The 23,688-nt window shown below is 50.3% G+C and overlaps 1 protein-coding gene across 1 annotated transcript in view; it reads left to right on the top strand.

Moving 5' to 3' along the window:
• The window catches only part of NLGN2 (neuroligin 2), a 41,873-nt gene extending 25,081 nt beyond the window's left edge, over positions 1–16,792 (top strand). Inside the window, exons 4-6 of the mRNA XM_035135415.2 lie at positions 5,481–5,666; positions 12,866–13,655; positions 15,347–16,792. Of these exons, the coding sequence (XP_034991306.2) occupies positions 5,481–5,666; positions 12,866–13,655; positions 15,347–16,166 (1,796 nt within the window). The 3' untranslated portion in view covers positions 16,167–16,792. The remainder of the gene's footprint in view (positions 1–5,480; positions 5,667–12,865; positions 13,656–15,346) is intronic.
• The last annotated feature ends 6,896 nt before the right edge of the window (positions 16,793–23,688 follow it).

The following is a 23,688-nucleotide window of genomic DNA, read 5'->3' as shown; positions in this document are numbered from 1 at the left end:
AGCAGGCCATTTTGCGGCCCTGTTTTCTGCGCCCGCTAAAAACACGTTATACTGTAGTCCAGGGGTGTCAAACTCAAATTCATTGGGGGCCGCATCAGCAGTTTGGTCACCCTCAAAGGGCCGGCTGTATCTGTAGGACTATGTGTCCACTCTTTATTATCATAAATTATTGTCACTGCATTCAATTATTACTGTTTTATGTAATAATGTAAGTAATAACTAGCTCTGAAAGCAGAAACATAGTCAGAATAATGGCAAGTAGATATTCAAATGTACAATTATTTTACAATTTATGTATTTATGTATTGAAAAGATCTATTAGAAATACAGATAATAGCAACAATAAAAATACCACAGCGCTAGCCCTTTCCTCAAAACACAGTCAGTTCCCATCTGCCAGCAGGGAGGGAGCCCATCTAGCTTCCCTAGGCAGGGAGTTCCAAAGTTCTCTGGGAGGACTAGAGACCTTTTTTAAAAAATGAAAGCTCAGCGTCTGGGGTTGGGGAAGAGGTTGGGTTGGGGCAGCCATGGAAGGAGGCTCCTCTTCATGGGGGTCTGTCTGTGGCTGCTCAAGAGGGGGGCTTGGAGAGAGGGGATGTATTTGGGCAGCAGGTTTCAGAGCTCCAGCAGGTGCCCCCAGCAAAAGGGTTGCCCTTTGGCTTGATGGGGAGGGCTTTGTCTTGCAGGGGATGAAAGACCCACAAGGTACACACACACACACACACACACACACACACACACACACACACAGCTGCATCGGTCATCTAACCCAACCCCCTGCAATGCAGGAATCCTGGCAGCTTTTCCCTGGCAGCAACTCCAGGCAGGGCTGAAAGCTGGAGAGCTGTTGCTGCCAACCAGTGTTGGCTGCACTGAGGGAGATGGACTGTCCCAGGATCTGGCAGGCTCCTCTGTGCCTCATCTTTGGGAACAGACATGGCATGTCCTCTCTGGCCAGCTGACACCTAGAGCCTGCCTGTGGCGCTCTGGATCGCCTCCCTGGGCTCCCAGCCAGGTAGGGGCTGAAGGGCTCCTTGGGGGGCTGAAGAGCTGAAGCAGGAGCCTTGGGGGTCCTGTTAGGGGCTGGGGTGGTGGGGCAAGTGTTTCCTTGCAAAGGTGGCCCTTCAAAGGTGCAGGGGAGAGGAGGGGCTGGGAGGGAGGGAGGGAGGGAGGGAGGGAGGGAGGGGTGAGAGGGAAATAGCGAGCGAGAGGGGGGGAGGGAGGGAACTGTTAGCCAGCGGGGAAAGCGAACGGCAGGCACGCCCGATCAACTGCACAGGCACTTCACAGAAATTACTCGGAAGTCGCCCTCCTCCTGCACGTGCTTGCTTGTCCTGAGGACATGGGGCTTCCTGAGCATTGTCCCTGCACAAGTTGGCAGGGGGTGAGAGGCTGTGCCTTCTCTGTCCTGAGCCCCAAAGCCAACCGCGAGGACCTCGCCCGCCCTTTGCTGCTTCCTTCTTGAGGCAAACAGTTCCAGTTCCTCTCTCTGCCCTTCCCTTAGTGCCACCGCGGTCCCGCACTCCGAGCGGCTTCCTCATGGCACTCACCTCCCGCTGCCTCAGAGCAAGGCTCAGAGCCGGGCGCGCTTGCTAACGGCAGATTAGCAGCACCACTAGCCAATGGGGCCTCGGATTCAACTTTGTGTCCCGCCCTTTCCTCCGGAAGCGGCGCCCAGGCTGCCCATGTGACCGCGCGGGCGAGCGGCCGCCCAGTGGCGAGCGGCGGGCCACAGCACAAGGTCTGGCGGGCCGGATTAGGCCCCCGGGCCTTGTCTCTGACACCCGTGCTGTAGTCTGTTGGAAGCTGACCAGGGCCACCCAGTCAGATGTGTGGGGTAAAAGTAATAAATTATCATCATCATCATCATCATTACTGTTGTGTATTGAGTCAAAGGATTTTATATCTGTATTATTATTGTCTGTATTTGCATTAGGATAAAGTAACTGCCTTTTGGTTCCAGAGGGTACAGCTACTATTGGTTCATTTAAGCTGCTGTATTTGGATCCTCTGTCTTATTGGTTTCCTCCAAAAGGCAGCACTGTGATTGCTTGATATTGTTCCCTCCAAAATGTATCCCTTCCTAGCTAGTCCCCTGTCCCTATAAATGTAGCTTTCCTCTCCTCAGTCTTCAGTCTTGTTCACTTTAATAAAGAGCTGTTACTAGAGAACTGTCTCCAGCATATTATGTCAAGAGAGCTGAAATCACAAACCCCACGTCACAACAATTGGCGACGAAGGTGGGATCCAGAATGCTGAGGAGCGGTTAAACACAACCCTGCCTCAGAGTCCGGATTGCAGCTGAGAACAAGACTCACTGGCCAGCTGAGAAGACGACCCTGCCCGCTAGGACAATGGAGAGTCCAAGGGTATTGGAGCCCTTCCAGCCATCAGAGCCCCACACCTGGGAAGACTACGTCGAACGCTTCGAGTTCTTCGCAGTGGCTCAAGGGATCACCGATGCCAGCAAAAGAAGGGCCACATTCCTGAGCTACTGTGGGCCCGAGACCTTCAAGCTGGCCAAGGCATTGCTTGCTCCAGCGAAGCTGAGTGAGACATCTCTCCAAGATATTCTTGCCTGCCTAACAAGCCACTTGGCGCCTACTGAGACCAAGATGGCCCGGCGGATGGAGTTCCATAAGAGGCAGCAGCGTGCTGGGGAGTCTGTATCCACATTTCTGGCTGAACTCCGGAAGCTCGCTCAGCACTGCGGCTTCCAAAATCTGGAAGAGACTCTCCTGGATCGGTTTATTGGTGGTCTGAGCAGCAAGAAAGCCAGAAGACGCATCGTGGCTAAAGAAGAGGTTACCCTTGCTTCAGCCTTGAAGGAGGCCACCGCCACGGAGAATCGATTGCCCCTTCCTGGCGGGAGCAATGAGGATCCTGCTCCGGCGGAGCACATTATGATGCTAGAAACACTTCCGGGGGCTCCTGTAACAGCTACGGATATAGCTGAGAAAACTAGGAAAGATGCTGTTCTCTCCCGTGTGCTCACTTGGGTGGGGAGGGGGTGGCCAGGTGGTCCGCATGAAGAAAAATTCAGGCCTTATGCGACAAGGCAGCACGAATTGTCCATGCATAAGGGTTGTCTCCTATGGGGAGATAGGGTGATCATCCCAGCACCACTGAGAAACAGGGTTCTTGAGACGCTTCACATGGGACACCCGGGAATGGTCAGGATGAAGTCGCTAGCCCGATGTTATGTGTGGTGGCCTGGAATGGACCAGAACATAGAACAATGGGTACGAACATGCAAGGCATGCCAAGAGGTGCGGCCAGAAGTGGCCAGAGCACCAGTCCACTGGTGGGAGCAGTCCAGGACTCCCTGGAGCCGGCTGCACATAGATTTTGCTGGGCCATTCCAAGGGAAGGTCTTTTTGGTTATCGTTGATGCATATTCCAAATGGTTAGAAGTGGCGATGGTCCCTAGCATGGCATCAGCTGCCGTAATCAAGGTGTTGAGGCAGCTGTTTGCTACCCACGGGTTACCTGAGACCATTGTATCAGATAATGGGGCAGCTTTTGTATCCCAAGAATTCAGGGCATTCTTGGCTGATAACTTTATAAGAGGGGTCACATCCGCGCCCTTTCACCCATCCTCCAATGGGCAGGCTGAGCGCATGGTAAGAACAGCCAAAGAATCCATTGCGCGCTTAATGGAGGGTAACTGGTCGGCTCGCATTGCGCGAATGTTATTTTTGCAGCATGCGACGCCGTGTACTGCGACGGGCAAGTCGCCAGCCGAGCTGCTCTTAGGTAGAAGACTGGTAACGGTGCTGGATTATGTCCACCCAGATAAAATGCCAAACCGTAATTCAAGAGCAACCCCCCAGGCTGAGACTGACACAACAAGGTATCTCGCCCCTGAAGATCTGGTCTGGGTGAGGAACTATTCACGAGGTCCGCGGTGGGTGGCCGGTGTGATCACCCGGGCTAGTGGACCTGTGTCCTATTATGTGACCTTGGAAAATGGGCAAGTTTGGAAGAGACATATAGATCAGCTGAGGCGCCGGGCGCTCAGCAGGGAGGAGTCAGATAATTCATCCCTGGCTAATGACGCACAGCTGCGAGACCAGAGTGAAGATGGCCCAGAGGTGCAGTCACCAGGGGCTTCAGCAAATGAACCAGGGTCTGCTAGTCCTCAGGATGACGAGGTACAGGTCGGGGACCCTGAGATGTCTGGGACTCCATCTGTTCCTGACGAAACCCCTAGAGCAGCCCCTCCACCACAGGTAACACCCAATCCAGAACCTGCAACACCTGTTGTCAGGAGATCAGGTAGAAGTTGTAGGACCCCACAGTACCTGAGGGATTACGTCTGCTGTGCTCACTAGGGGGGGAGGGGTGTTGTGTATTGAGTCAAAGGATTTTATATCTGTATTATTATTGTCTGTATTTGCATTAGGATAAAGTAACTGCCTTTTGGTTCCAGAGGGTACAGCTACTATTGGTTCATTTAAGCTGCTGTATTTGGATCCTCTGTCTTATTGGTTTCCTCCAAAAGGCAGCACTGTGATTGCTTGATATTGTTCCCTCCAAAATGTATCCCTTCCTAGCTAGTCCCCTGTCCCTATAAATGTAGCTTTCCTCTCCTCAGTCTTCAGTCTTGTTCACTTTAATAAAGAGCTGTTACTAGAGAACTGTCTCCAGCATATTATGTCAAGAGAGCTGAAATCACAAACCCCACGTCACAACAATTACCATCATTTAAGACAAGCCTACCCAGATGCTTAGAAAGTTGAGGCAATTTGAATCTGTTTTTTAAAATAAAATAATAAAACCCTTTTCTTTAAAGTAGGGGTCTGAGGCATCGAAAGGGATGTGTGTGTGGTTTTCCACAGAAATCTGAGGTGACAGAGTGGCTGGGGCAACCCAAACAGATGGGCGGGGTATAATTAATACAAATATTATAATATTATTACTATTATCAAAAGAAATATAGAATCATAGAGTTGGAAGAGACCACTAGGGCCATCCAGTCCAACCCCCTGCCAAGCAGGAAACACCATCAAAGCATTCTTGACATATGCCTGTCAAGCCTCTGCTTAAAGACCTCCAAAGAAGGAGACTCCACCACACTCCTTGGCAGCAAATTCCACTGTCGAACAGCTCTTACTGTCAGGAAGTTCTTCCTAAGGTTTAGGTGGAATCTTCTTTCTTGTAGTTTGAATCCATTGCTCCGTATCCGCTTCTCTGGAGCAGCAGAAAACAACCTTTCTCCCTCCTCTATATGACATCCTTTTATATATTTGTGTGTGTCTACGCACGCATCTTCGTTTCTTCCATACCAGCCTTGATCCGGATTGAGAAAAAGCAATGACCCGGCTGTGTCCTAAGACGTACGCAGCCTAAATCTACGTCAGCTGCAGGTGGATCGGCCTGCACTAAATTGCACCTTTCCCCGCCCCCCAGACCTTCGTCCTCTTCTTCCTCCTCCTGACATGGCTTTCTTCTCTCTTTCCTTCCCTTCCCCTCGGCAGGCTTCATGAGCACCGGCGACCAGTCCGCCAAGGGAAACTACGGCATCCTCGACCAGATCCAAGCCCTGCGGTGGCTGAACGAGAACATTGGCCATTTCGGGGGCGACCCAGAGCGGATCACCATCTTCGGCTCAGGAGCCGGGGCCTCCTGCGTCAACCTCCTCATCCTATCCCACCACTCGGAAGGTAGCGCCCGGCTCGTTCGGCATTATGGCGGCAGCTTTGCAGGGTTATTTTTTTGGGGGGGGAGGCAGACGACCCCGTCCATGAGAATCTAGCGTAAAGCGAAGTGGAGCGAGCAAAGGCAGCACAATTTTGTACCAGATCCAAACCACATTCGGCAACAGGGGCTGCCGTTTTGCCTAAACCTGGCAGAGGGGAAACAAACCTTTGAAATATAGTGGTCCCTCGACTTACGAATTACCCGACATCCTAAGTTTTCGACTTACGAACGGGACAAATGCTTACGAATTTTTCTACATCCAAACGGAAACCGTTGGCGGTTTTAAATGCGGTTTACTCGACTTACGAATTTTTAAATGAGGTTTCCTCAACTTACAAATTTTTCCGAATATTTTTTTTGTCCTATGGGAATCGGCTTTTCGACTTACGAAATTTCCGACCTATGAACGTGCATTCGGAACGGATTAAGTTCGTAAGTCGAGGGACCACTGTACAGTGGTACCTCGTTTTATGAACACAATTGGTTCCAGAAGTCTGTTCATAAACTGAAGCGTCCATAAACTGAAGTGAACTTTCCCATTGAAAGTAATGGAAAGTGGATTAATCCGTACCAGACGGGTCCACGGAGTACTCAACCTGAAGCGTACTTAACCCGAAGCATGGGTGTAGTTGGTTCTGGAAGTCTGTTCATAACCTGAAGCGTTCATAAACTGAAGCAAACTTTCCCATTGAAAGTAATGGAAAGTGAATTAATCCGTTCCAGATGGGTCCGTGGCGTTCGTAAACCGAAAATTCATAAACCGAGGTGTTCATAAACTGAGGTTCCACTGTAGTTATTTTCCCCGTGTGGCCAAACTGAACAGGCCTAGGATCCAGCCTAAGTACTCCCAATCTGGTCCCACCCCACAGAACACCCTCTTGGGGGGGGGGACTTAGGCCCCAGTCTCTGTTCAGCCAGCTTTGACTGAGCTGGGCATGAGCCAGGGCCTTCTCGGTGGTGGCTCCTCCCAGACTTTGGGACTCCCTCCCTCAAGAAGCCAGACCGGCTCCCTCCTGGTTGTCCTGCCAGCAGGCAGAGACTCTTTCATTCCCACAGGCCTTTGGGGACTGACTACACCGTCTTATATTTATTTTTCCTCAAAAAAAACCCATGGTGGCTTATTTTCAGGGGATGTCTTATTTTTTTTTATATTAAGTATGCCTATCACTATGGCTTATTTTTGGGGTATGGCTTATTTCCGGAGAAAATTATTATTATTATTATTATTATTATTATTATTATTATTATTATTCATTTCAAAATAAACATTTCACAAACTTTAAAATATCAAATGACTTCCCTTCTTCTCCTTCCATGGTTCATTTTACGTATCATACATTCCTGCATATTTTACTATGACCATTCAAATCAGTTTTCCACTTTTACATCTGTCAAAAACTACCGTATTTTTCCTTGTATAAGATGCCCCCATGTATTTTGGGGGACTCCAATTAAGAAAACACCCCCTCAGCACTACCCGTGTATAAGACGAGCCCCAACTTCAAACCTAATTTCTTGGTAAAACAAAACAAAACATAGAAACATACACGGGGAAAATACGGTATTTACTCTGTTGAATTTATCTTAGTGCTGCCAGGGTTTTCAGCTGTATACAGTTATTTTCCATATATTCAATAAATGTTTTCCACTCCTCTTTAAATATATGTTCTTCTTATAAAAATTTAAAAAATTAAAAATTTTTAAAAAATCTGGATTGTATTTTAATCAATTGTTTTTATTTCTTTTACGTTTTGTTGTGATCTTGTTGGTGTCAGCCGCCCCTGAGCCTGGCTCTCGCTGGGGAGGGCGGGGTATAAATAAAAAATATTATTATTATTATTATTATTAACTAACACCAAAAATTGTGCTTGCAGGAGTTTAATCGCTTGACATACATCTTTATCCTTTGATTTTGTGATGTAGAGCATCTAATATCTCTTGCTTCTTCCCCCCCCTTTCTCTTTTTTGAAAAGCATTTTGTTGAATTAGGAAGCCTCTCATCTTTGCCTTACTGGCATCCCACACTACACTTAAATCAGATGCTTTATTTAGGTTGAGGTCAAAAAATTATTGCAGGGAGTATTGCCCCTTACATTTTGTTCATTTTTCAACACCACATCGTTTAACCTCCACCTAAATGAAGATCATTTCTCACCTGTTCTTGTCATCAAGATGGCATTGTGATCAGATAGTGTCTTAGGTTGAATTTCTACCCTGGTTGTTAATTATTTCGGAGCCCATAAATAATCTATTCTGCTTGAAGAATTGTTTGTGTTTGAGAAAAAAGTAGATTGACGTTCTAATGCAGGGGTGTCAAACTCAAATTCATCGGGGGCCGCATCAGCAGTTTGGTCACCCTCAAAGGGCCGGTTGCATCTGTAGGACTATGTGTCCACTCTTTATTATCATAAATTATTGTCACTGCATTCAATTATTACTGTTTTTTGTAATAATGTAAGTAATAACTAGCTCTGAAAGCAGAAAAATAGTCAGAATAATGGCAAGTAGATATTCAAATGTACAATTATTGTACAATTTATTGAAAAATGATTTTTGGTAACAGACAGTATTTTTTTAAAACATACAAATATTGCCAAACGCTTGGAGCTGCTGTTCAGGAAGATGGATTTACAAGGGTCCCCCATCATCCCCCTGCGCCTCACAGGGTTCTCTGGGGAGAGGGGCTTGGGTGTGGGGCTGAGTGAGGAAGCCTTCAGCCCTTCCTCATTCCTGCTGGTTGGGGGGGGCAGAAGGGGGCTGGGTGGGGCTCCTGCTCTGGCGCTTCATGGAGCAGAGGGCAAATGTAAGAATTCTCTGCACTGCAAGCCTATGTATCTTTAATACCCAATGGAGCATAGGTTTGTATAAATGGGTGTGGAAGTGCAGCCTTGGGTTGAGCCTCATAAGTCATACGATATGCAAACATTAATGTGAACACAAGGGACCATGGATCCAGTAATCAGCAAAGCACGCAGGTATCTAGGACAAGTAAAAATGTTTTATATTCAACAAATTCTCAAACCGCTCTACTTTAGAATATTCTGTTGCAGCTAGCTGCAGCCTGCAAGTTAGTCTATTGGTCGATCCCTGCGAGGCTCTGCCCTTCTGGCCCCGCCCCCTCTCCCTGTGCAGAAGTGAAGTCGGAGTTTAACCCTTTCCGTAACGTTAGTGGCTGCTTCTGTTCGTTCCTCAGGAAACGGACCATATATCTCCCTAAAAAAAGCTCAACAACTCAAGCAGTCTCTCTGGAGTCGGCCACCCCTGATCTATATAAACTATCCAGGGAGGAATGGAGGGCTGCCTCCCTCCTGCCACCCCTCCCCTACCAGATAATATGCCATTCTTCTCCGCTCCTTTGCTAGCCGCCCACCCCTTCCCCCTCCCCTTTTTCGCCAATCAATCCTTCTCCATTTGGGAAATTTACAGGAAACCCAAATTCGCTGTCCTTGTTGGGTGAAGCAGATTTTGAAAAGCATAACACACACACACACACACACACACACAAGAGTGACACCCTGTGTGTGATTAAATGTCTTGAAATCTGCTTCTGATTTCCTCGGGATTGAAACCTTTTTTTTTAAACTCCCATTTAAAGGCAGCCCGACCTCAGTTTCTCCACTGTTGCATTTCTCCCACCCCTCTCCCCACACCCCTCGCTGCTCTTTTGATCCCTCCCAGTGAAGCAACCCTTCATTGGGTAGTTCAGAGCGAGCAAGCAAGCGAGAGGGAGAAGCAGCAGCAGCAGCAGCCAGCCCTGCCTCTGCCGCTCATTTCGGCGCCCCTGGAAGCCGCAGCTGCGGCTGCAGCGCGCTTGTCTCCTCTAGCCAGAAAAGGAGAGGGACTTTGGAGGACTTGCGGAGCTTCCGGACGAACGGCAGCTTCGTCGGAGGAGACGACGCGGCAGCGGAGCGCGTTGTCATCGCTGCCACCGCCCCGCCCCACATTCAACCACCGCGCCGAAAGCGAGCGCGAAGTTGCGAGAGGTGGGGTTGGGGAAGGGAGCAGCGGCGGGCCATCTCGCGAGAGTAAGAGGCGAGAACGGTTTCCCGAAAGGAGCCCCTGGGAGCTGTAGTCTCCAAGCGGAGCGCTCCCCGCGTGCCTCCAGATAGCGGCCTGTTTGTCGGTGCGGCCAAGGTCCCGCTGCTGGGTCCTGCTGGCTGGGGCGCTCGGCGGGCCACATGAGGAGGTCTGGCGGGCCGCATTTGGCCCGCGGGCCTTGGGTTTGACACCTGTGTTCTAATGGATGCATAGGTCAATTACTGTATTTTCCCGTGTATAACATGCCCCATGTATAAGACTATTTGGGGGGACTCAAAATTTAAAAAATGGGGGGAGATTGCCAAGAGTTGTTAAGCTTTGGGGGGGGGTTGCTCACCTGACGCTGACAATTGCCTGCGTCGCAGAAGACACCAATTAACTGCCCGATCACTGCTGGCAGCTGCCAATCAACCGCCCAGTTGACGCAACAGCAGCCAATCGCCAACAGCCCTTCACACAGCCACCAATCACCCGCCCTATCACCGCTGAGAATCTCATGCTCGGGGCTGCAACCAATCGCCCGTCATCCCTCAGCACTACCCATGTTTAACACAAGCCCACATTTTACGCATAGGTTTTTTTTATTTTAAAAACAACAACCTCGTGTTATACACAGAAAAATACGGTAAGTCAAAATTGGACACAATGTTTTTTAAAAAGGCATTTGGTAGTTTCCCTTCTTTTGAATCCATTTTCAATAGTTCTGTCTAAGTCAAGGGAAACAATAGCATTAAAATCACCCATCATTATTTTAGTATCACACAGATCAAACAATTTTTCTTCCAGATTTTAAAATTCTGTTCATTGGGGGCATAAATTCCCATTACTGTAATTGGTTCTCCATTTAGCCTTACTTCAATAGCCATCATTCTGCCTTCTTCATCTTTAAAGGTGAATTTAGAATCTAGTTTGGGGTTAACATACATCATTATTCCTCTCTTTTTCGTTTTATCAGAATAGACTCTTGTCCCAGACCTTTATTTATTAGTAATTTTCTATGTTGTCTTTTTATATGTGTCTCCTGTAAACGAATGATGTCTAATTTCTGCTTTGTCAAGATATGTGCTATTTTATTCCTTTTCGTTTTGTTATTTAGTCCATTTACATTCCATGAAAGGATTCCAAGATCCATTTTAAATATATCATTCATGTATACACACACACACACACACACACACACACACACACACACACACACACACAGTCAAACCTCAGTTTTTGATTACCTCTGATGCTGAACATTTCAGCTCCCGAATGTCGGAAACCTGGAAGTAAGTGTTCCGGCGTTTGAATGTTTTTCAGAAGCCGAACATCCAACACAGCAGACAAGCAGCTTCTGATTGGCTCTTCCGATTCCAAGGGCCAATCAGAAGCCGTGCCTTGGAAATCAAATGTTTCAGAAGTCGAGCGTCCTTTCGGAACGGATTACATTTGACTTTCGAGGTACCACTGTGTGTATATATATGTCACAATTCCGGTTTTCCTTCTACCCCTTCCCTCTTTACTGTTTGTCCTCTCCTTCATTCTCTTCCTCTTCAGTCAGCAGGAAGGAAGGATGAAGCAATCTAATCCCAATTAGATTATGCAGGAGTCCACTACTTTTGTTTTGTTTTTTTAAAAAATCCAATATGTATAGAAATTCACAATCCATAAAGCGTATCCCACTCAGTCAGCCAGAGTCCAAGCAGGAAGTTATATTTATATCTTTGTGTGTGCCCTCCACTCCATAAAATAAAAACAAACAAACTCAAACGCCGATAGAAGAGCACAAAACTCTTCAGGAATCGCTGATAAATCCTTGCAGTAATCTAGGGGGTATACACCCAACTGCTGTAAATTTAATAGCAAGGGAATAAAGTATGCTGGGGGCAAGGACAACCAATCAATCAATAAAACTGATATAAGTGTGGTGTGGGATGCCAGTAAGGCAGTGATGTTGTTGTTGTTGTTTAGTCGTTTAGTCGTGTCCGACTCTTCGTGACCCCATGGACCATAGCACGCCAGGCACTCCTGTCTTGCACCGCCTCCCGCAGTTTGGTCAGACTCATGTTGGTAGCTTCGAGAACACTGTCCAACCATCTCGTCCTCTGTCGTCCCCTTCTCCTAGTGCCCTCAATCTTTCCCAACATCAGGGTCTTTTCCAGGGAATCTTCTCTTCTCATGATGTGGCCAAAGTATTGGAGCCTCAGCTTCAGGATCTGTCCTTCCAGTGAGCACTCAGGGCTGATTTCCTTCAGAATGGATAGGTTTGATCTTCTTGCAGTCCATGGAACTCTCAAGAGTCTCCTCCAGCACCACAATTCAAAAGCATCAATTCTTTGGCGATCAGCCTTCTTTATGGTCCAGCTCTCACTTCCATACATCACTACTGGGAAAACCATAGCTTTAACTATACGGACCTTTGTAGGCAAGGTGATGTCTCTGCTTTTTAAGATGCTATCTAGGTTTGTCATTGCTTTTCTCCCAAGAAGCAGGCGTCTTTTAATTTCGGGACTGCTGTCACCATCTGCAGTGATCAAGGAGCCCAAGAAAGTAAAATCTCTTACTGCCTCCATTTCTTCCCCTTCTATTTGCCAGGAGGTGATGGGACCAGTGGCCATGATCTTGGTTTTTTTGATGTTGAGCTTCAGACCATATTTTGCGCTCTCCTCTTTCACCCTCATTAAAAGGTTCTTTAATTCCTCCTCACTTTCTGCCATCAAGGTTGTGTCATCTGCATATCTGAGGTTGTTGATATTTCTTCCGGCAATCTTAATTCCAGCTTGGGATTCATCTAGTCCAGCCTTTCGCATGATGAATTCTGCATATAAGTTAAATAAGCAGGGAGACAATATACAACCTTGGCAGTGATGAGAGGCTTTCTAATTCAACAAAATGCTTTTCAAAAAAGAGAAAGAAGCACGTTTGTCCATTTTCTCCATTGAGTTTGCAGCGTGTGCTTTGCGCCTCGGTTGTAAAATGTCTTGGAAGTCAAACGGTCTTCCGGAATGGATTACGTTCGACAGCCAAGTGTAATAATAATAATAATAATAATAATAATAATAATAATAATAATAATACGTTCCAATGGCTTCTCCAGCCATTCCCTTCTCCTCTTGACCGCTGACTGTCCTTTTCCTTCCAGGTCTGTTCCAGAAAGCCATCGCGCAGAGCGGCACAGCCATCTCCAGCTGGTCGGTCAACTACCAGCCCCTCAAGTACACCCGCATGCTGGCCTCCAAAGTGGGCTGCGACCACATGGACACGAGCGACACAGTGGAGTGCCTGCGGCGCAAGGCCTACCGAGAGCTGGTAGACCAGGACATACAGCCGGCCCGCTACCACATCGCTTTCGGCCCTGTGGTAGATGGGGACGTGGTCCCGGACGACCCAGAGATTTTGATGCAGCAGGGCGAGTTTCTCAACTACGACATCCTCATAGGCGTCAACCAGGGCGAGGGCCTAAAGTTCGTGGAGGACTCCATGGAGAGCGAGGACGGCATCTCGGCCAGCTACTTCGACTTCACCATCTCCAACTTTGTGGACAACCTCTACGGCTACCCGGAGGGCAAGGACATCCTTCGGGAGACCATCAAGTTCATGTACACGGACTGGGCGGACCGGGACAATGGCGAGATGCGCCGCAAGACCCTCCTGGCCCTCTTCACCGACCACCAGTGGGTGGCGCCCGCTGTGGCCACCGCCAAGCTTCACGCCGAGTATCAGTCGCCCGTGTACTTCTACACCTTCTATCACCACTGCCAGACGGATACGCGCCCCGAGTGGGCGGACGCGGCCCACGGGGACGAGATTCCCTACGTCTTCGGGGTGCCCATGATCGGCGCCACCGACCTCTTCCCCTGCAACTTCTCCAAGAATGACGTCATGCTCAGCGCCGTTGTCATGACCTACTGGACCAACTTCGCCAAGACGGGGTGAGACGATAATAATAATAATAATAATAATAATAATAATAATAATAATAATTTATTATTTATACCCCGCCCATCTGGCCGGGTTCCCCCAGCCACTCTGGGCGGCTTCCAACGAAACAGAATTTCTAAAATACAGAAATCCATCAAACATTAAAATACAGAAATCCATCAAACATTAAAAGCTTCCCTAAACAGGGCTGCCTTGAGATGCCTTCTAAAGGTCTGGTAATTGTTGTTCTCTTTGACCTCTAGTGGGAGGGCATTCCACAGGGTGGGTGCCACTACCGAGAAGGCCCTCTGCCTGGTTCCCTGTAACTTGGCTTCTCGTAGTGAGGGAACCGCCAGAAGGCCCTCGGTGCTGGACCTCAGTGTCCGGGCAGAACGATGGGGGTGGAGACGCTCCTTCAGGTATACAGGACCGAGGCCGTTTAGGGCTTTAATCCATTGTGTGAATGGATTGATGCACTAGGAGAAGTTATGTTGCTTGGCTATTTTTCTTCCTTGGTGAGATCAGCAGAGGATTTAAAACTTTAAAACTTGGAAGCTGATTTAACCTTCTAGAAACAATAATCCAGGATGCTTTAAGGCAGACTGGATTCCCCCCGGTATGATTCCTTTTCTCCCACCATCTCTCTCTCTCTCACACACACATTGTTTTGTGAAGATGTAAAAGTAGCATTTACTTACATAATCCAGATCTCTGAGTGGCCGTTACAAGGGCTAGGCAAAATGTTGTCTGAAATGCATATCGTGACATCAGTTTCGTAATTTTGACCTGGCAATATATTGCGAATCAGGACGTGCGTGTTATGCAAAAATCACAATGTGGGGGGAACCGTAAAGCCAGCCAATGCTTCTCTCAATTCCTGCAGCCCCTCTTGACTCTTCCAACTCAGCTCTCCCCTGACTCCTACAAGGGGCAGCGAATCACAAGAGCAGGTGCTGGCAAAAATCACAGTGAATTTATTGTTTTTATCGTGAGATAAAGTGAAGATATAGAGCAGGGGTCAGCAAACTTTTTCAGACCTTGTGGGGGGCTGGACTATATATGGGGGGGGGGAATGAACGAATTCCTCTGCCCCACAAATAACCCCGAGATGCATTTTAAATAAAAGGACATATTCGACTCAAGTAAAAACATGCTGATTCCCGGACCGTCTGCGGGCCGGATTTAGAAGGCAATTGGGCCGGATCCAGCCCCCGGGCCTTAGTTTGCCTACCCATGGTATAGAGCAGGCCTCTATTGTTTCAGAAGGGAATCCGGAGTTTATCTTGTCAGCGATCATAAGGTTCATGGCTGCTTCTGTTCCTTCTCCAAATAATGTGCTTTCCCTCTCCCTCAGAAGAGCCTGCAAAAATTCCCTGAACCCCTTCAAAACGGGGCATTTCCCCTCCCTAAGAAAAGCACAACAACATCGAGCTGAACCCCCCCAAAACAGGGGTAGATAGCTGCCAGATTTTAAATTTGAAAGTAGATCACAGTCTCTCGGGAGTTGGCCACCCCTGGTGTAGAGTAACGATGTTAAGCAGCATAAATTGAAATTTGGAGGAAAAGCTGTAGGTGGAATGATCAATTGCTAAAGTTGAAATGTTGTTGCCTTGTTTGTTTGTTAAAATTTATGAATGAAATAATTATCAAAAGAAGTTTAATTCACACAAATGATGACGGTCTCCCCTCTCCCTTTCCGCAGGGACCCCAACCAGCCGGTGCCGCAGGACACCAAGTTCATCCACACGAAGCCCAACCGCTTTGAGGAGGTGGTGTGGACCAAGTTCAACACTAAGGACAAGCAGTACCTCCACATTGGCCTGAAGCCCCGGGTGCGAGACAACTACCGTGCCAACAAGGTGGCCTTCTGGCTGGAGCTGGTGCCACACCTTCACAACCTCCACGAGCCGCCCTACACCTCCACCACCACCCGCATCCCGCCTTACGTCACCCGCTGGCCCACCACCCGCGTGGGGCCCAGCACCACGCGCCGGCCCATCCCCACCCTGCCGCCGGACGAGGATGACGTGGTCCGCCCCCAGCGCTACGTCCCCTTCCCGGGCGACTCGCGGGACTACTCCACCGAGCTGAGCGTCACGGTGGCCGTGGGGGCCTCGCTCCTCTTCCTCAACATCCTGGCCTTTGCCGCCCTGTACTACAAGCGGGACAAGCGCCACGAACTGCGCAGCGGGCGCCGGCTCAGCCCCCAGCGCAACGCGGCCAACGACCTGGTGCACGGCGGCCAGGAGGAGGAGATCATGTCGCTGCAAATCAAGCACTCGGAGCACGACGCCCACGACTTGGAGCCGCTGCGGCCCCACGAGATCCTGCGCCCCGCCTGCCCCCCCGACTACACCCTGGCGCTGCGGCGTGCCCCCGACGATGTGCCCCTGATGACCCCCAACACCATCACCATGATCCCCAGCACTATCACGGGCATGCAGGCCCTTCACCCTTTCAACACCTTCCCCACCGGACACAACAACACCTTGCCCCACCCTCACTCCACCACCCGCGTATAGTCGCCCTCCCCTCCGTGCCCCTCGGCCGCCCCGCCCCGCTTGGGCAAAGAGGGGGGCCACCTTTCCTGCCACGTGGACGGGTCTTTTGTACAACGTTGCGGGGGGAGGGGGGTCTAGCTGACAGAGGGGACGGGAGATTCAGAGGTCCGCCTGTCTGTCCCCACGGCACATGGCACGGACGGGCTGGCGGTTCTCCATCCTGCTTGGGTCCCGACACCCGCGGCATGGCATGGCAGCAGAGAAGAGCAGGGGGGCACCGGAGATCTCGCCTCCTTTCGGAATGCTGGGGTGCCGGGGGTTCTTTCCAGCACGAGGCGAAGAAGGGGGTCGCCTTCCACCCCTCATTTTCCGGACGGGCAACGGAAGAGCGGTCATGCTTTTCGCTGGCGCTCCCGGGAGGAAGATTGGCCTGCTGCCGTTCCTCGTCCATCTGTGCCCGGGCGGCAAAGGCATCCTTTGTCCTTCCTGGCAGAGATCGGGGAAGTCTGACTCGCAGGGAAACATGCGGAGAGAGTCCCCCGCCGTGGCTGTGATTGACAAAAGAAGGCAGTCCCTCTGCCCCCAGGGGGGTCAGCGATGCCACTCAAAGCTGCCGGCTTGGCTTGGATGGATGGACAGACAGCGGAGAGGAGGGGTGGGTGGGGGTCAAAGGTCAGAGAGAGGGGAGGAAAAAGAGAGAGGAGCCAGTTAGTCTTGGCGCAACATCTCTCTCGGTGGCGAGATGCCCTGTGGTCCGCTCAGCGTCAAGTTATGAGTGCTGGATTGCTGCGGAGTGAGCAGCCGGTCAGCCCAGACAAATTTCCTTCCAGGCTGAGAGAGGTTTGCTAGAGAAGGCAAGGCAGATCCTGCCCCCCTTTCTTTCACCACCCCCCCTTATATTTCCTTTTTCGAGTCCATGCAAATAGTGCCATTTGGCCAGCCTCCTCTTCAGCTGTGGGGGGCGGGGGAGAGAGAATGGAAGGAGATTTGGAGGCCTGTGTCCAGAGTGCAGAAGCAGGGGCGCATTCCTCTGCAAGGCAGGGGTCCTGGCTAGTTTGTGGCTGCCGAAAAAGGGTTGCCCTGCTGGAAAGAGGAGCGAGCCGTCCCTCCCTTCACCGAGGGGTGGGTACTTGCCGAAATCCCAGTGCCTTCCTTGCACAATTTGCAGAGGGTTAGTTGACCCTCCCTTTCTCGTCCGCTGGGGGGCAGGGCCGCCAATTTGGTGCCCCCACCTCCCTCCATTTTGGTGCAAGAGCTAAAGCTTTGCCCAGAATCTCTAGGTGGTTTGTTTGTTTGTTTTTTGGTGGGGGGACTTAACAGACAGTGTGGGGATGTGGAGCATCTAGAAGGGAATCCAGAGAGAGGGGGTTCAAAGCAGGGTGGGGCGGGCGGGCAGCATGTTCCCAAGGTGAAATTTTGAATCTGCTTTCCACCACCCCCCAGAAGGGTGCGACTACAAGATTTGGGGAGGAGGGGGAAGCTGTTAAGAAAACTTACAAAGCTACGCTGCATGTTCCAGGCTTTATTATTTTTATTTTTTAAAGATCTGAGTAAGGAAATGAAGGAGTGGCGATCGCGGGGCGTGGGGCATCAGAGTTTCAGTCTATTTGGGAGGGGGGGAGCATCCCTTGCCTTGAGTTAAACTGTGGAACTCCCTGCCACAGGAGGCAGCAGTGGCCGTTTCTCAGGGCTTTAAAAGAGAATGAGGCAAATTCCTGGAGGAGAGGGCTATCGGGGGCTGCTAGGCCATGATGGCTGCGCCCTGCCTTCACGGTCAAAGACAGTGACACTTCTGTATTTTACTTGCTGCAAACCGCAGGAGGTCTCGCTTGTACGTTTACCATCAAGTGCAGAAAGTGAGGGAGGCCACCCACACTTTCTCTTGACCCATGCTTTGATTTTATCGTCTCCCGGGTCCTGAGAGGTTCTCTCGCCATTCGGCAGCCGTGTCTCGCTAAGATCCTATCGACACTCGGTTAAACAAAACCCCTCTTTTGGATTTTTCCGCACATCTGATAAGATCCGGTTCAGAGGGCAAGATCAGATGTCCGCAAAGCACAGCCGTGGAACGACGGGAAAGCCCTCAAACCTGATCAAGTACGATCAAAATATGGGTCAAACAAAAGTGTGGGTGACGCCCACAAAACCCCCATTTTATGTGATCAATTTGCCCCTGGCGGTGCATACCTGAGCAGCCTACATCCAGGTGTGATTTTTTTTTTAACCCGTCCATTCTCCCCGTTTCACACAATTTGCTGTTTTAAGCAACCTCGCCTCTGTAGCTGTTCGACATAAAAAATGCCCATTTAAAAAAAAAATCACAGAAAGCTAGCAGGAGCCCTTTTAAAGAGGAGCAGGTGTCCTTTCCGGGCGTGGAGTTGGGGGCAGCCGTTGTTTCTAGTGAACAATGTGTGGGCGATGGGGAATTAAAGGGTGGGCGCTTGCTTTGACGCAATGCCACCCGATTTCCTCGCAAACGGATCCTTCCGGAAATAAATTGGCGCCAAGGCACAAGAAGCAGGTCACCCGGAAGGACCCTGTTTCCCTGCATAAATCTCTGCAGAGCGGGTGCTTCTTAAGTGGGTCCGTATTGTGGGATGTGTGGGTTGTTGTTTTGCAAGTGCAATTTTGTTTTGTTCCGCACAACCCGCCGCAGGACGTTTTTGGCGTCGGAAATGCCAGCCTGTTCGCCCTCCCCGACCCTTTTTCTGTGAAACATCCAGCAAGTTAAAAACGAACGCAGTTGCCAGTGAAGGAATGAACAACATTCAGCCCCAGTCGGTCAAGAGCCGCAAATTTAAATTGGTGTGAAATAGGTTTAAAAGTTACGCTTCTCCCCCTCCAAAGAACGATGGTGTCTGTAGTTTTGCAAAAAAAAAAGTGCAGAGTGTGCTTTTGTTAGTGACTCGCAGCCTTTTCCTACCCCAAGGTCATCTAGCCCAACCCAGTTGCGAGAGACAAGGCAGTTGTCCTCCTTCCCAAAGCTCTTCCCCCCCTTGTTCCTTCCAGGAAGGCCAGCTTTTCATTCCCTCTTTGCGCAAGATTTTCCGCGCATGACGCGGGCGGGATCTGACATCTCTCCTCCTGGAGTGAAATGGGAGTTTTAAATTTATTCTCTCTAGTTACGTTTGGGTTGGCAACCGACCCAAGGGGCAGGTGGGGTAGCAGGGGAGGCTGGGAAATGGCAACCTTCAATCAAGAGAGGAGCTCCAGCACAGGAAACCGAGTTGAATGTGCAAAGTCCTTCTCCGTGCAGTGCCGAGTTAAACTATGGAACTCCCTGCCACAGGAGGAGGGTTAGGCAAATTCAGGGAGGAGGAGAGGTCTATCGAGGACTACTAGCCTGGATGGCTGTGCTCTGCCCCCAGAGAATGCTTTCTGCTCGCATCTGGTTGGCCACTGTGAGGATGGGCCATTGGCCTGATCCAGCGGGCCAAATCCACCCCATTTGCCCTGCATCAGCTCTGCCTGTCCATCGAACCCTGCCCTCAATCAGTGCCCACCTCCGCGGAATCGAGCCTTCTTTCCTGCGTGCCTCTCCCTGTAATACGCAGCTTGGCTAGCTTGCATGAGCCAGCTATTGTTTCCACAAGAGGCACTCATTTCTGTGTGTGCCTTTTCTCTGTGCTTGGGGGCCGGGTCGTGCAGGTTGCAGAGGAAAGGAGGGCCGGTGGCTCTTTTTCAGATGGGGTGATCCTGACACGGTGATCCTTCATTCCGGACTTCCGTCTCCCATCCCGCCGTGCAATATGAACACATCTATGCACCCATTTGCACTTCCAGTGATCTCCTGAGATCCCCAGGGAGACTCCTCAACCTCTGCTTGGCCCCAGTCCACTTTTTCGAGGGCGACCTTATACTTGCTGGCTCCAGTAAGATGGGGGATCATAGAACCATAGGATTGTAGACTTGGAAGGTACCCCCAAGGGTCATCCATTCCAACCCCCTGCAATGCATGAAAGGGAAATGCGATATTTTTGTTTTCAGAAGCACATCGTTCTTGGGTGGGTGTTTGGCTTTCGTTTTCCCCTCTCCCCCCCTTTCTCCCTCCCGTCCGTCCCCACTGCTGCTTTCCTCGGTTCTCGTGCCTCTGCCGTTCATTCTCGGGGGGGGGGATGGGATTATTGTTTCCGAAATATTCCGACAATGAAAGGGGAAAGACGAAGGGGAGCGGATGAAGGCGGGGAGAGGGGAGGGCACTTTCGGTTCTAAGCCATTCTGAGACTCCATCTAACTTTGCGATGTTCCGAGTTGGTTTCCTTTTTTTTAAAAAAGAAAAGAATAAAAGAAATTTATTATAAATATAAATAAATAAATATATATATAGATATCTCCATTTTTTTAAAAAAGGAAAACAATTATTTTGTAAAAACAAAAAAAACACAACAAAAAGAAAAATTTAAAATAATTAAATAGACGGGGGGATGGGGTGGGGAATAAAAACAAAATCTGTGCCAAACTCTGCAAACTTGGATGGGGGTGGGGAGCATATTTTTCGGGGTGGTTTGTTTGTTTGTTTGCTTGTTTGTTTGAAGGGGGGGGCCTGTTCTCTTGTTTTTGCAAATGCCGAGTTTCCTGGGACTCCTGTGAACAAAAAAAATAAAGTCTGTGCCAAGGAACGGAATGAAGTTCCGACGTGGGGTGCGATCGCACCTCTGGAAAGAGAGATGTCAGCGCCTTACACTGTTGCCAAATGCCGAACCCCCCCCCCAAAAAAACCCCTCGCCCCCTTGTTCTTTTCACCCCTGCGCAGCCCAAAATCGCCAAATGCAATATCCCGGATCCACCCGCCGGCGGAGAAAAGCACAGGCCATTTTGTTTGGAAATCCAAGATGGCAGCCCAGAGGTTCTCCACCGACCCAACATGGCCGCCTGGGGACGACAACTATGGCGGCAGCTCCGAAATCGAAAGGTTGCCGTGCGGGGCCTCCCCTCCATTTGTTTCCGACGATGTCCTCCTTCCCGTTTGCTAAATTCAAGGCTCACCCATCGGCGGCCCTCCTCACTTCCCGAAAGCCAACCAACATGGCCTCCTTGGGGGCGGCTTCGTCCCACCATTCAAGATGGCCGCCTGGGAAACGACGCCTCCGCAACTCCGTTTTCTAAAAATCAAGCGCGGCCTCTGTCGGCTTCCCAGGCTGCCGACTCAGAGGATTTATTCTTGGTATGATTATGACGTCCTCGTCGCCGTTCTTTTCGCCCCTGTCGACATTTTAAGATGGCCGCCTCCCTTCCCACCTTCATGCGCTCGAGAGCCAAGCGCCGCGACCCAAAATGGCTGCCAAGAACCTCGCCTCAGGCGGCGCGAAAAGGAGGGCCGGCCTCCGTCGTCAGCCTCCCCTCCCCTCCTGTTGCCCTTGTTCCCCCACTTGCAAACTGGAGAGAAATCTATTTTTATGAGACTTTAGGTTTTGGGCCAGGAGGGGGTTGATTTGGGGGTTTAGCCGAAAAAGCGAAGTCCTTCCTGCACTCGGGGGCCACACACACACACAGGGCCGGGTCCTCTGGGCCGCTTCCCCGAACTTCCGGACTCTTGCCGCCCACCCCAGAAAAGAAGGACCATTTCTCCAGCTTATGGAAGAAGGCGCGATTTAAATCAAAAAACACAATTCCAAGGTGGTGCTCTCCTTCTTCCTCTTTTCTTTCTTTTTTTTATTTCGTTGGTTTGTTACGATCGAGACAGCTGGTGGATCGAAACACCTCTGGGGTGGATTTCCCCCCCCCCTCCGAGAGAAGAGGAACTTGGGGTGCAATGGGGGGGAGGCGGGGGGTCTGAGCTGAGATGCTGTACACATTTTTAAACCTTGCAAGAAATGGAAAATGATATTGTAAATATATAAAAAAAATGATTTAGCTGCTGGGTGTGCTTCTTGAGCTGTGGGGGGCTACGGCGGGTTGTGGGGGGGGACAAGACCCCTGGGCCTCACCCTTGAAAAGAGCTGTCTGTAAACTGGGGCTGTCAGACTGCCTTGGACTACAACTCCCATCCCAACAGATGGAATTGGCAGGGGTTGATGGGAGTTGGAGTCCAAAACAGATGAAATTGGCAGGGGCTGATGGGAGTTGGAGTCCAAAAGAGATGGAATTTTCAGGGGCTGATGGGAGTTGGAGTCCAAAACAGATGGAATTTTCAGGGGCTGATGGGAGTTGGAGTCCAAAACATCTGGAGCTGGCAGGGGCTGGTGGGAGTTGGAGTCCAAAACAGATGGAATTTACAGGGGCTGATGGGAGTTGGAGTCCAAAACATGGAATTTGCAGGGGCTGATGGGAGTTGGAGTCCAAAACAGATGAAATTGGCAGGGGCTGATGGGAGTTGGAGTCCAAAACATCTGGAGCTGCCAGGGGTTGATGGGAGTTGGAGTCCAATACAGATGAAATTGGCAGGGGCTGATGGGAGTTGGAGTCCAAAACATCTGGAGCTGGCAGGGGCTGATGAGAGTTGGAGTCCAAAACAGATGGAATTTTCAGGGGCTGATGGGAGTTGGAGTCCAAAACATGGAATTTGCAGGGGCTGATGGGAGTTGGAGTCCAAAACATCTGGAGCTGCCAGGGGTTGATGGGAGTTGGAGTCCAATACAGATGAAATTGGCAGGGGCTGATGGGAGTTGGAGTCCAAAACATCTGGAGCTGGCAGGGGCTGATGAGAGTTGGAGTCCAAAACAGATGGAATTTGCAGGGGCTGATGGGAGTTGGAGTCCAAAACAGATTAAATTGGCAGGGGCTGATGGGAGTTGGAGTCCAAAACATCTGGAGCAGGCAGGGGCTGATGGGAGTCCAAAACAGATGTAATTGGCAGAGGCTGATGGGAACTGTAGTCCTAAACAACTGGAGGGCTCCAAATGGCACAAGGCCGGTTTGAAAACGGCTACCCCTTCCCAGAAAAAGGCCGCCCCTTCCCAGGATGCTCCCTTGCACCATGTGCGGCAGCGGCCAAAGGTAGCGGATGCTGTTGCCTCCCTTGTATCCGGCATAGCTTAGCTGGATCCCCAGATCTCATCCCAGTTAGCTCCAGTTAAACGGATCTAGAAGCACATCATAGAAGAGAACCGCCCCCCCTTTCTGCAGGAAACCCTGGAGCACCATTATCAGCCTGAGTCGAGGTGCTGCTGGGTCAGGCAGACTAACCTGGCCTATCTTAGAACTGTAGCATTCTAAGGGTCCCCAGGGGGTCATCCAGTCCAACCCCCTGCAAAGGATGCTTCCTGTTGGGTTGCTGCTTGGATGTGCCCCATGCCTCATCCATCTCCTTGCCTTCAGGGGTGGGGGCTGCCACTCGTCTAGAGAAGCCCTTGCCTTAAAGCAGGGGACGAGGACACATGCTATGAATGCAGAATCTCTGGGTTCAATCCCCAGTTAGGAAGTGGGCTTCTACCCGAGGAGTCAGACCATTGGGGTCCCTCAGGAAGGCATGCAATGACTGGCAGCAACGGCCCTCCAGGATTTCAGGCCCTACCTAGAGATTGAACCTGGGGCCTTATGCACTGCAGCTAGATGCCCTACCACTGAGCTACGATGGCCCTTCCCCATAAGGTGCCGGGTTCAA

Source organism: Zootoca vivipara, chromosome 13 (assembly GCF_963506605.1).
Source record: "Zootoca vivipara chromosome 13, rZooViv1.1, whole genome shotgun sequence".
Lineage (NCBI taxonomy): Eukaryota > Metazoa > Chordata > Lepidosauria > Squamata > Lacertidae > Zootoca > Zootoca vivipara.
This window is presented reverse-complemented; position numbering and strand designations above follow the sequence as displayed.